The sequence below is a fragment of the Melozone crissalis genome, unplaced genomic scaffold (genome assembly GCF_028551555.1).
Source record: "Melozone crissalis strain CALT ecotype California unplaced genomic scaffold, PUWL_Pcris_2 ptg000012l_1, whole genome shotgun sequence".
Classification (NCBI taxonomy): domain Eukaryota; kingdom Metazoa; phylum Chordata; class Aves; order Passeriformes; family Passerellidae; genus Melozone; species Melozone crissalis.
This window is the reverse complement of record NW_026535790.1, coordinates 15950001-15960710: the sequence shown is the minus strand read 5'-3', so window position 1 is coordinate 15960710 and position 10710 is coordinate 15950001. Positions and strand designations below refer to the sequence as shown.

The 10710-nt window shown below is 67.6% G+C and overlaps 2 protein-coding genes across 2 annotated transcripts in view; both read left to right on the top strand.

The window, feature by feature from the left end:
- The first annotated feature begins 42 nt into the window (after window positions 1-42).
- Window positions 43-2501, top strand: NDUFAB1 (NADH:ubiquinone oxidoreductase subunit AB1). The gene is made up of 4 exons (XM_054271311.1): window positions 43-306; window positions 393-480; window positions 1579-1685; window positions 2329-2501. The coding sequence occupies exons 1-3, from the start codon at window positions 43-45 to the stop codon at window positions 1668-1670; spliced, it is 444 nt and encodes a 147-aa protein (XP_054127286.1). The 3' UTR covers window positions 1671-1685; window positions 2329-2501.
- A 2982-nt stretch (window positions 2502-5483) lies between these two features.
- LOC128934018 (nascent polypeptide-associated complex subunit alpha, muscle-specific form-like) overlaps window positions 5484-10710 on the top strand; it is a 6121-nt gene continuing 894 nt past the window's right edge. Inside the window, exons 1-9 of the mRNA XM_054271277.1 lie at window positions 5484-6567; window positions 6671-6783; window positions 6866-6924; window positions 7061-7218; window positions 7303-7465; window positions 7534-7725; window positions 9285-9500; window positions 10119-10269; window positions 10452-10710. The exon at window positions 10452-10710 is cut by the window's right edge and continues 894 nt beyond it. Coding sequence (XP_054127252.1) covers window positions 5682-6567; window positions 6671-6783; window positions 6866-6924; window positions 7061-7218; window positions 7303-7465; window positions 7534-7725; window positions 9285-9500; window positions 10119-10269; window positions 10452-10526 — 2013 coding nt within the window. The 5' untranslated portion in view covers window positions 5484-5681 and the 3' untranslated portion in view covers window positions 10527-10710. The remainder of the gene's footprint in view (window positions 6568-6670; window positions 6784-6865; window positions 6925-7060; window positions 7219-7302; window positions 7466-7533; window positions 7726-9284; window positions 9501-10118; window positions 10270-10451) is intronic.

Genomic DNA, 10710 nt, shown 5'->3' with positions numbered 1-10710 from the left:
AGGCGCCGGTCTCTCCGCGCGGCGCCCGCCGGGACAGCGACGATGGCGGCCCGTGTCCTCTCGTCCTGCGCCCGCCGCCTGCTGCCGCTGCCCGCCCGCCCCGCCGCGCTCCGCTCCCTCCGCCGCCTGCCGCCCGCCGCCCCCGCCCCGCCGGGCCGCCCCGCGCCGCCCGCGCTGCTCCGGCTGCCGCGCGTGGCCGCGCCGCTCTGCCGCAGCTTCTCCGAGCTGCCGCCCCTGACCTTGGCCGACATCAAGGACCGGGTGCTCTACGTGCTCAAGCTCTACGATAAGATCGACCCCGAGAAGGTGAGCGGGACGGGGGGGAGGCGCCCGGGCCTCGGGCTCCGGTGTAACGCGTGCCCGTGGCCCGCTGACCGCCGTGTCCTCCCCAGCTCACAGCCGAGTCCCACTTCATGAAGGACCTGGGCCTGGACAGTCTGGACCAAGTGGAGATCATCATGGCCATGGAGGACGAGTTCGGTAACGGCGCCCGGGGCTGCTGGGCCGTGCGAGCGGCGGCACCGCCGGCCTGTGCCGTGTGGGGCAGGGAGAGACGCACAGAGCCGGGCAAACACCGCAGGGCCAGGCCCGGGAGCACAACAAACCCCACAGGGCCGGGCATGGGAGCAGGGCGAACACCGCAGGGCCAGCCCTGGGGCCAGGACAGACCACACAGAGCCGGGCAAACACTGCAGGGCCGGCCCTGGGAGCTGGGCAAACCCCACAGAGCTGGGCAAACCCCACAGAGCCGGGCAAACACTGCAGGGCCAGCCCTGGGAGCAGACCAAACCCCACAGAGCCGGGCAAACACTGCAGGGCCAGCCCTGGGAGCAGACCAAACCCCACAGAGCCGGGCAAACACCGCAGGGCCGGCCCTGGGAGCTGGGCAAACCCCACAGAGCCGGGCAAACACTGCAGGGCCAGCCCTGGGAGCTGGGCAAACCCCACAGAGCCGGGCAAACACCGCAGGGCCAGCTCCCAGAGCAGGGCAAACCCCACAGAGCAGGGCGAACACCGCAGGGCCAGCCCTGGGGCCAGGACAGACCACACAGAGCCGGGCAAACACTGCAGGGCCGGCCCTGGGAGCTGGGCAAACCCCACAGAGCTGGGCAAACCCCACAGAGCCGGGCAAACACTGCAGGGCCAGCCCTGGGAGCAGACCAAACCCCACAGAGCCGGGCAAACACCGCAGGGCCAGCTCCCAGAGCAGGGCAAACCCCACAGAGCCGCCAGTGAGCTGGGCACCTGCAGCAGTCAGAAATATGGCCCTTTGCTCTGGAGCTCAGCCCCTCTGGAAGCAGGAATTCTGTCCCACCCGCCATGGGCACCAGCCGGGGAGGGGGAAAGGGGAGCAGAGGGTGCTGAGCCCTGCCACACTCTGGTGCCTGGGGGGCTCTGGCTCCTGCTGTGCCCGCCGTGTCCCCTGTCTGGCAGCAGTGTCACTTTGGGCAGTACAGTGACAGCTCTGGCTAGCGCAGCAGCCCCTGCGTGTGTGTCCCCTGAGTCCCCAACCATCCCTTCCTCGCCCTTGCTCCCTTTTCCATTGGTTTTGCGCTAAGTGTGTGCCCTTTGTTGCAGGATTTGAAATTCCTGACGGAGATGCAGAGAAGCTGATGCGCCCACAGGAGATTGTAGATTACATTGCAGATAAGAAGGATATTTATGAGTGAAGCAGATGCTCAGAGGTGAGTTCAGAGGTGCTCTGAGGGTGCCTGGGCACACACCAGGGGGATGTGTGGCACAGGTGGGAGCCCAGCAGCTCGGGAGGGAGCTGGCAGCAGCTGTGGGTGCCAGCACGGAGGGCAGGTGGGGGCTGTTTTCCTGAAGCACCTGCAGCTGGGGACAGGACGTGGGCTCAGCCTCTCCTCTGGTCCTGCCTGGCACATCCAGCACTCAGCTCATCCCTGGGCAGGTTCCTCTCAGCCATGGCCCCATCTCCCTGTGTCCCTGGGCCCTGTGCAGGGCGTTGGGGGCACCTCAGCCCTGCCACTGCTGCCGTTTCCTCTGCCTCAGCCGGGAAGGAAATGGGCAGGAAAGGGTTATAGGAGCGGTCGGGGAGGGCTGCAGGGGAAATGAGGTGGCCTCAGGCCAGCCCGCAGCACTGATCCACATTCTTGCCTGTTCCTGTGTGGCTCCAGGCTTCCCCCCCAGCTCCCTGGGGCAGGGGGGCTGCCACCCTTCTCTGTGCAGGGCAGGGTGGGAGCTGTGGCCTCCGGAGAGAACTGGGGGCTCCTTCTGTGCCTGTGTTCAGCGCTCAGCGTGTCCTGACCCGCCTCTGTGCCTTTGAATGCTTGGTGAGGTGTTAAACGTGTGGATTTTGTTTTCCAGGAGTTGTCCCACACCAGGACTGGGCTGGTGCCGGCAGGGATGGACGGGAGTGCGCACGCTGTCCCACTGCTGCCTTCTTTGGAAGCTGCACGTGGATGTTGTATTTAAAGCTGTCTGAATGTGTTGTCCTTTAAAAACAAGAAAAAAAAAACAGGAATAAAGAGTTAAGACCATTCTGGTGGTGGCTGTTCTGTCTCACACAGTGGGTGGGTCCTGGTGATGGTGTTGGGTGTGAAGGACACTCGGGGGACCCTGCCCCGAGATTTGGCTCTGCCCTGCATGCTTGTAACTGTTTATTTCATCAGTGCTGATAAAAACAAGTTCTGTGTGAAAGGCTTCTGCTTTCCTGATGGAAAATAAGGGGGGGAATGATTTTCCTGCTGCTGAACAGCAAATTGACATCGCTGTTCCTGTACACCCGGTTCATCACAACACGGGAGCCTTGCTTTAACCCTCACGAGGCAGGAACGGGGTGTTTCTGAGCACTGCACAGTTTTTCCTCAGAGCCAAGAAACACTGACATGTCACAGCAGCCCTGCCAGGCTGGGAGCCAAGGAAGTGTCAAGGATAACAGATCCTCTGGCTGTGGGGGAGGTAAGGATGGAAAATGGAGCAGAGGCTGCAGTGCTGCCCATGGTGCTCGTGTTGTGGTTGGGTGCTGCCAGGGTGCTCTCAGGAGCTGCACCTCCCTGTGGGATCCCTGGCAGAGCAGTGACCCTCTGCCTCCGGGGCACAGGTGCTGTTCTCACCGTGCCCTTGGAAACTTCTCCGTGCCCCACAGCCTGGCTGAGCTCTGGGGCGTTTTCTGAGCAGAGCTGGGGGCACACGGTGGGTTTGGCTGCTGTGCCCCCGTGGCATGGACACAAGGTGTCTGATGTGGGGAGTGGTCGCTGCTTCCCGCGGCTGTGGTGACCCTGAGGGTGTGGTGAGGGACCTGCGGCCAGAGCTGACCCTGGTGTCCTGGGGGAGCCTTTGTCCCGGCGCGGCTCGTGGAGCGGGGACAGCCGGGGGCAGAGCGCGCGTCCCGGGATGAACCGGTGGGAGGGGGACGGGCAGGGGCTGCGAGTCCCCCGAGTGCCGCGGGCGGCGGCTCCGCGCTGAGTACCGGGGGCCGTGCCGAGCCCCGGGGGCCGTGCCGAGCTGCCGAGCCCCGGTCCGCCCGGCCCGAGGGAGGGAGGGAGGGAGGGAGCTCCGGGGCCGGTGCCGTGGGGCGGGTCCGGGCCGGGGGCTGCGGTTCCCGGCGCCTCCGCCCCGCCGCAGCGGGGGCGGGCGGGGGCTTCCTGCCGCCGCCTGGCAGAGCCGCCCGCGCCGCGCCATGGAGCGGCCCCGGCTCCCGCTGCCCCGGCCCCGGCCGCCGCTGCCCCGGCTCCTGGCCGCCGCAGGTGAGGGGGGCGCGGCCGGGACGGGTCCCCGGTGCCGCTGGTCCCGGGGCGGGGATGCTGCGCTGGGGGGCGGCGGCGGCAGGGCCGGTGCATCCCGGCGGCCCGGAGCTCTGCGGCGGCGCTGGGGCCGGTACCGGCTCCGGGCGGCTCCGTGTCCCCGCCGGGGCTGGGGCTGGGCGCGGCGGCGGCCGCTCGGTGTCGCTGGGACCTGCCCGGAGCGGGCCCGGCCGCGGGTACCGGGGCGAGCGGGCAGCGGGGCGGGCACGCCGGCGCCGGCCGCGTGTGGTTTCCGTGTGGCCATTCCGTGCCAAGCCGTGCCACCAGCCCGGGCGACTCCGTGGCCTCGAAGGCGGCGGGGCTGCCCCTGCGGGAGCCCGGGTGGGCGCCGGTGCAGAGCGGGGCCCGCAGGCTTTGTGGCGACCCCCGGGCTGTGCCAGCCCCACCAGGCGGTGCCCACCCGCCGTGGCTCCTGCCGAACCGCCCATTATCACCGGAGAGGAGCCGCCAAGGGCCCCGGAGCCCTGCCCGGAGCCCTGCCACCCCCTCGGCGTGAGCCCAGCACGGGCACAGTGAGGTGGTGGGGCAGGGCTGGGCGCCGCTCGCTGGGACGGGGGCAGGTGGCTCAGTGAGCACAGTGAGGTGGTGGGGCAGGACTCGGCGCCGCTCGCTGGGACAAGGGCAGGCGGTTCCCAGCTGGGTTTGGGTTGTTCTGGAGGATCTCCGGCAGCAGAGCCCCCCTCGGTTATCAGAAGGCAGAAAGAGACGGGGGCCTCACCTCGGCGGCAGCTCCGGGGTCGGTGCCTGGTGCTGGTGCGGGATGCTCGATGCCCAGCACCGATGCACGCTGCTCCTTTCCCTCTCTCCCAGTGCTCGTGGAATGCTGTGCACGGCTCTGCCCGGCCCTGGGCAGCGGGACGGGCTCCGCTCTGAGCGCCGCCGACCCCTGCGCCCAGCTGGGCCCTGCGGCGGGGGAGCGCTGCCGGACAGGTACAGGTACCGGTACCGGTACCGCCGCCCTCCCGCACCCTCCGGGGCACCGAGTGCCCTCCGCGGGGGCTGCGGCTCGCTGGGCCCAGGGTCCCGCGGTCGGAGCCGCTCAGTGCTCGCCCCTCGCCTCTGCCCGCAGATCGCCCGCAGCCGGGAGCTGGCATGGAGCAGCCTGGAGTTGGCACGGGGCGGCCGCCCACACCAGAGGCCGGACCGCCGCCCTTCCCCGGGACCCCCGCCGGGACCCCCGAGCTCTCCAGCCCGCAGCAGAGCCCCGGAGGCCCCGGGCTGGGCAGGGGCGGGACGGGGCCGGCGGCGCGGGGCGGTTCGGCCACCGAGCCCCCCGGGCCCGCGGTCTCTGCAGGCTGGGAGCAGCCAGCCCCTCCAGCCCCCGCTGCGGGGACCCCAGCCCCTGCGGAGGCACACACAGACCCTGACACCCCGCACCCCCCGGACCCTCTGGGACAGGAGACAGCAGAAGGTGCCACGACCGCGCAGGGGACGCTTCTGCATTCGCCACCCTCCGTGACGGTGCCAGGCTCTGCCGGGGGACAGTGGAGCTCCAGCAGCAGCCTGCTGGGACGGAGGGCCCCTGGGACAGCCCTCGTGCAGAGCCAGAATGACACTGTCCGGCTGGGTGACGGCAGCCCAGGGACCCGCCCCAGCACCGCGCTGGCCACTGACAGCTCAGGGCCAGGGACAGCAGGGACGTCACCCTTTGCTGGGGGGCTGCAGAGGCTGCTGACCCCCACAGGGACCCTGCAGGGGACACACTGGGGGCTGCCAGGGCTGCCAGGGCTGTCAGGAGGGCAGGGCTTTGCTTCCCAGCCACGGGAGGGTCCCCGCTCTGCCCCTCAGCCCTCTGCGCTGTCCCCTGGGCCTGGTGGGAGCGCTTTGGCCAGCACAGCCCGGCCAGCCGAGGGGACAGGCCCAGCCTCGCTGCCTGCCACACGCCCGGGCTCAGCTCTGCCTCTCCCCACCTCCATGGCCACCACCCCAGGGGTGACATCTCCCGGCTACAGAGCAGCTCTGGACCTGACCACAGGGGTCCTGGGCCCACCTGACAGAGGGGGTGCCCCTGAGCACGGTCACATCCCCCCGAGCCCGTCGGCCATCCCAGGGCAGCCCCCTGTGCCCCCAGCCCCTGGCAGCCCTGCAGTGGCACAGGGTGGGGTGACACACACCAGTCCTGGGTCCCCCCACGTGTCCCCGTCCCCACAGTCTGCCCCAGCCAGTGGCTCTGCAGTGACCCTGCTGTCGGCCCCACTGCCTTCCCCAGGGACCAGCTGGGGCATTCTGGGGTTCAGCCCCACTGTGGGCGCCCCTCTGGGGGACCCCTCCCCAGGGGTGCCCCACTCCAGCCCAAAGGTGGGTCCTGCTGAGAGCCCTCCATCCCTGGGGGGGACCCAGGTGGGAGTGGGCAGCCTGGCACCCCCCTCAGCACCGGGGCCTCCCCAGCAGGCAGCTTTGTCCCAGCCTGCATCTTTCCCGGGACCCACCACTGCTGTTGGTGTCACCAGCACTGGTGCCACTGCCACCATCACAGCTGCCACCAGCCCAGAAGGGCTCTGGGACACGGGGACGGTCACAGCAGAGCCGCATCCTGCTGTACCGCAGAGGGATGTGCAGGGAGTAACCTGGGAATCCCCAGCTCAGGTGCCCACTGTGATGCCCGGGTCCCCCCAGCAGCCCCCAGATTCCCATGGAAGGGGTCCTGGGTCCCCCCCAGCTGCTGTGGACACCGAGCTGGCCCGGCCATCGAGCAGCCCCAGAGGGAGGACAGACCCTGACACCCCCCAGGTGACACCGACTGGGGTGGGCAGGGCCCCCCAGGTGTTCATCGTGGAGGATCAGCCCCCGCTCCTGAGAGGTGAGTCGGGTTTGGGATCCTGTGCTGGGGCACGGCAGGAGGAGGAGCTGCAGGCGGCTCCTGGGGGGATACACGACCTGCCGGTGCCCTTGTCCTCCTGCAGCGCCCCTCCTGCGCATCCCCTGTGAGCTGGTGCTGGACATGGCGTTCGTGCCGGCCCTGCAGGACCCCGGCTCCCCCGAGCGCCAGGAGCTGCTGCACAGCTTCAACGAGACCGTGAGTGCGGGCAGGGCCGGGGGCTGCGGGCCGGGGGCTGCGGGCCGGGGACACCGCGCTCAGCTCCCGCCGCCCCGTGCAGGTCACTCCCCTCTTCGCGCCCGTGCCTGGCTTCCTGCGGCTGGAGGTCACTGGGATCAGGTGGGTGCTGGCCCGGTCCCGCAGGTGTCGGGGATCCGGTGGGTGCTGGCCCGGTCCCGCAGGTGTCGGGGATCAGGGGGGTGCTGTCTCGGGTGCGGCCCCCCAGCCCCGCGGTGTCCCCGCGGTGTCCCCGCAGGAAGGGCAGCGTGGTGCTGAGCTACGACGCGCTGTTCGCGGCCGAGCAGCTGCCCGGGCCGGGGCTGGACGAGCTCCTGGAGGCCGCGCTGGGCTCTGCCCGTGCCCGGCCGGGGCTGGCGCTGGGCACGGCCCCCGTCCTGCGCCACGAGGCTCTGGGTGAGTGCGCGGCCCTCTGGGGGCTGCCGGCAGGGCGGGCACACGCCGGGCAGGGAGGGTGACACAGCCGTGCCCGTCCCGCAGCGCGGCCGCTGGAGCCCTGCGCTCTGCTCTTCACCTGCCCGCCCGGCTTCGCCTGCGCCTCCGGGGCGGACGGGAACGCGACCTGCACCTCCCTGTGCCACCGCGCCTACTGCAAGAACCACGGCATCTGCTCGCACGGCCGGGAGCAGCCGCCCCGCTGCCAGTGAGTGCCCTGGGGACAGCCCGGGCTGGCGGCGCTGTCCCCTGGCGCTGACGGGCCCCTCGCTGCAGGTGCCCCGTGGGCAGCGATTTCTGGTTCATGGGGCTGCGCTGCGACTACCGGGTGACGCAGCAGGGCCTGCTGGGCACGGCGGCCGGGGTCCTGCTCAGCATCGTGCTCCTGGGCGCCGTGCTCGCCGCCCTCGCCGTGCGCCGCTTCAAGGCGCTGCTGCTGGAGGCCAGGGCCGACCAGACCCGCAGCAGGTGGGAGCCCTGGGGGCTGCCGAGCGTGGGCACTGCTGCCCTTGTTGGGGTCTGGGGGCTGTGGGGGGTGGGCACTGCTGCCCTTGTTGGGGTCTGGGGGCTCTGGGGGGTGGGCACTGCTGCCCTTGTTGGGGTCTGGGGGCTCTGGGGGGTGGGCGCTGCTGCCCCTGCTGGGGTCGGGGGGCGGCAGGGAAAGCCATGGTGGGGTCGCTGGGCTGGGGTTGAGCTCTGCCAAGGAAAACAGCTTTGGGAGTGGGATAACAGCAGTGGGAGGTGATGGAGGGGATGGTCCCAGCCACGGGAAGTGGGGTGCAGCCAGAGGGGCTGGCTGTGGGCTGTATGGGGCTGCGCTGGCACTGAAGGGCTGTGGATTGTGCTGCCGTGGACAGATGTGTGAGATGTGTTGATGAGCTCCAACTACATGGTCTCTGGGACCCCTCAGTGCTGCCCGTGGCACGGGGTCTGCCGGCCCCAGCGTGTCCTGCCCATCCTCGGGGGTGAGCGAGGCTCAGGCACAGCCCTGACAAAGCAGCTCATTGGGAACGGGCTCTGCCGTCCTGGCCCCCTCACTGCCCGTTCTGTAACGTGCCCTGGGGATTGTTCCCGAGGAAACCACTGCAACAGCTGCAACCACTGCAGAGCTGTGGCCAGAGGCTGAGCAGCGTCACGGGCTCTGTCCCCACCCTGCGTGTGCGGCTGGGCCCTCCCTGGACCCAGGAAATTTGGGCAGAAATCTGTGATCTGTGCTGCCAGTCACTGGGGTTGTGTGCTCACGTGCTTGTATGTGTGCACATGTGTGTACACACGTGTGCATGTGCCTGCCCTGTGTGTCTGTACCTGTGTACCTGTGTGTGCACACCTGTGCGTCTGTCCCTGTGCATCTGTGTGTGTGTGCGTACCTGTGTGTATCTGTGTGTGTGCACACCTGTATGTGTGTGTCTCTGTGTGTATGTGTACCTGTGTGTGCACACCTGTGCATCTGTCCCTGTGTATCTGTGTGTGTGTGCGTACCTGTGTGTAGCTGTGTGTGTGCACACCTGTATGTGTGTATCTCTGTGTGTGTGTGTACCTGTATGTGCACACCTGTATGTGTGTGTCTCTGTATGTGTACCTGTGTGTGCACACCTGTGCATCTGTCCCTGTGTATCTGTGTGTGTGTGCGTACCTGTGTGTAGCTGTGTGCGTGCACACCTGTATGTGTGTATCTCTGTGTGTATCTGTACCTGTGTGTGCACACCTGTATGTGTGTGTCTCTGTGTGTATGTGTACCTGTGTGTGCACACCTGTGCATCTGTCCCTGTGTATCTGTGTGTGTGTGCGTACCTGTGTGTAGCTGTGTGCGTGCACACCTGTATGTGTGTATCTCTGTGTGTATCTGTACCTGAGTGTGCACACCTGTATGTGTGTGTCTCTGTGTGTATGTGTACCTGTGTGTGCACACCTGTATGTGTGTATCTCTGTGTGTATCTGTACCTGTGTGTGCACACCTGTATGTGTGTCTCTGTGTGTATGTGTACCTGTGTGTGCACACGTGAGCCCGTGCCCGTCCTGCCCCTCAGCTACCGCCGTTTCTGCCGCCTGGACGATGTCTCGGCCCAGTACTGGTCCCGCTCGGGGCTGCCCTCGGCCAGCTCGCTGGACAACCCGGCCTTCAGCAACTCGGAGGAGCTGCTGCAGCTGCAGGTGCTGGACAGCGGCTGCCGCGGCTGCCGGGGGGACTCGGCCGGAGCCAAGCGGGGCCCGGGGCCCTGTGCCCACCCACAGTGCCAGCCCAGGTAGGAGCAGGGCCTGGGCTGGGCTGGGCTCGGGGGTTCTGCTGGCTCCGGGCAGGGAGGGCTTTGGGGCACACGGAGCCCTGGAACCGTGTGTGCAGCCCTGCCCAGCCAGCGGCTGCTCCTCCACGGACAGTGCCGGGAGCTCTGACAACCCCCAGCCCTTGGAGTCCATGGAGCAGCACCTGTTTATATTTTATTTTATTTTATTTTATTTTATTTTATTTTATTTTATTTTTATTTTATTTTATTTTAAATGTTCTCCCACGGGAAGAGCTGTGTGTGCTGGGACTGCTGTAAGGGAGGAGAGTTCACATCTGCAGGAAAGGGTGGCTCTGTGTGCTCATGGGAAACTCAAATCAGCTTCCAGGGTGTCCATGGAAAAAGAGCTCTGGAAGTTTCCAGCTCTATTGGCGAAGGGCAGGAAGGGCAGGAACACCCCAGCCACGAGCCCAGGGGAATCAGGAGCAAAGCCAGAGCTCTGTGTGCTCCCCTCTGGGGCCTGAGCTTGGCACCGCCCCAACAGCAACTTCATCATCCCCAGGGCACAGCACAGGCTCCCTCTCCTGCACCAGCCTGACTCATCCCCTTCTCTTAACTACCTGTGGATTCTTTTCCCAGTTTCCATTACGAGTGGGACACCAGCTCCAGCAGCATGAATGACCCTATGGTGGACTCCGGCAAAGCCAGCGACATCTCGGTGTCGAGCTGGCCCATGGAGCCCATCCAGTGGGCTCCCTTCCCTCTGCACCAGCTCTCCAGGCAGCGGCCGGTGAGCAGGGGCGGGCAGGGCTGGATGGAGGGGCCAGGGTGGGCGCGCAGGGGTGCAGGAGCCCCGGGCGGCTCCCTGCCCTCCCCAGCCCGGGAGGGTGGCTCAGGGCAGCGCTGGGAGCCCTGTCCCCCCCGGCTGGGGACAGCAGCCCCCGGGGCACAAGCCGCGTTCGCTCTGCGCAGCACAAGGCGCGCTGGCCGCGGTCGCTCTGCGAGGGGCTGGAGCTGGGCACGCTGGAGCGGAGCTGGACGGCCTGAGCCCACGGAGACAGACGGACACGAGGTTCAGCTTTAAAACCAACCACATTTTATTTCCACGTAACGAGCTCAGTGAAGGAATCCACACACTTGGACGATACAATCAACGCGGGTGCGACGTCAGTGATGTCAGTCCCAGCGGGGCAGGGCCCGGCGAGCCCCGGCTCCCGTCCGCGCCTCGCAC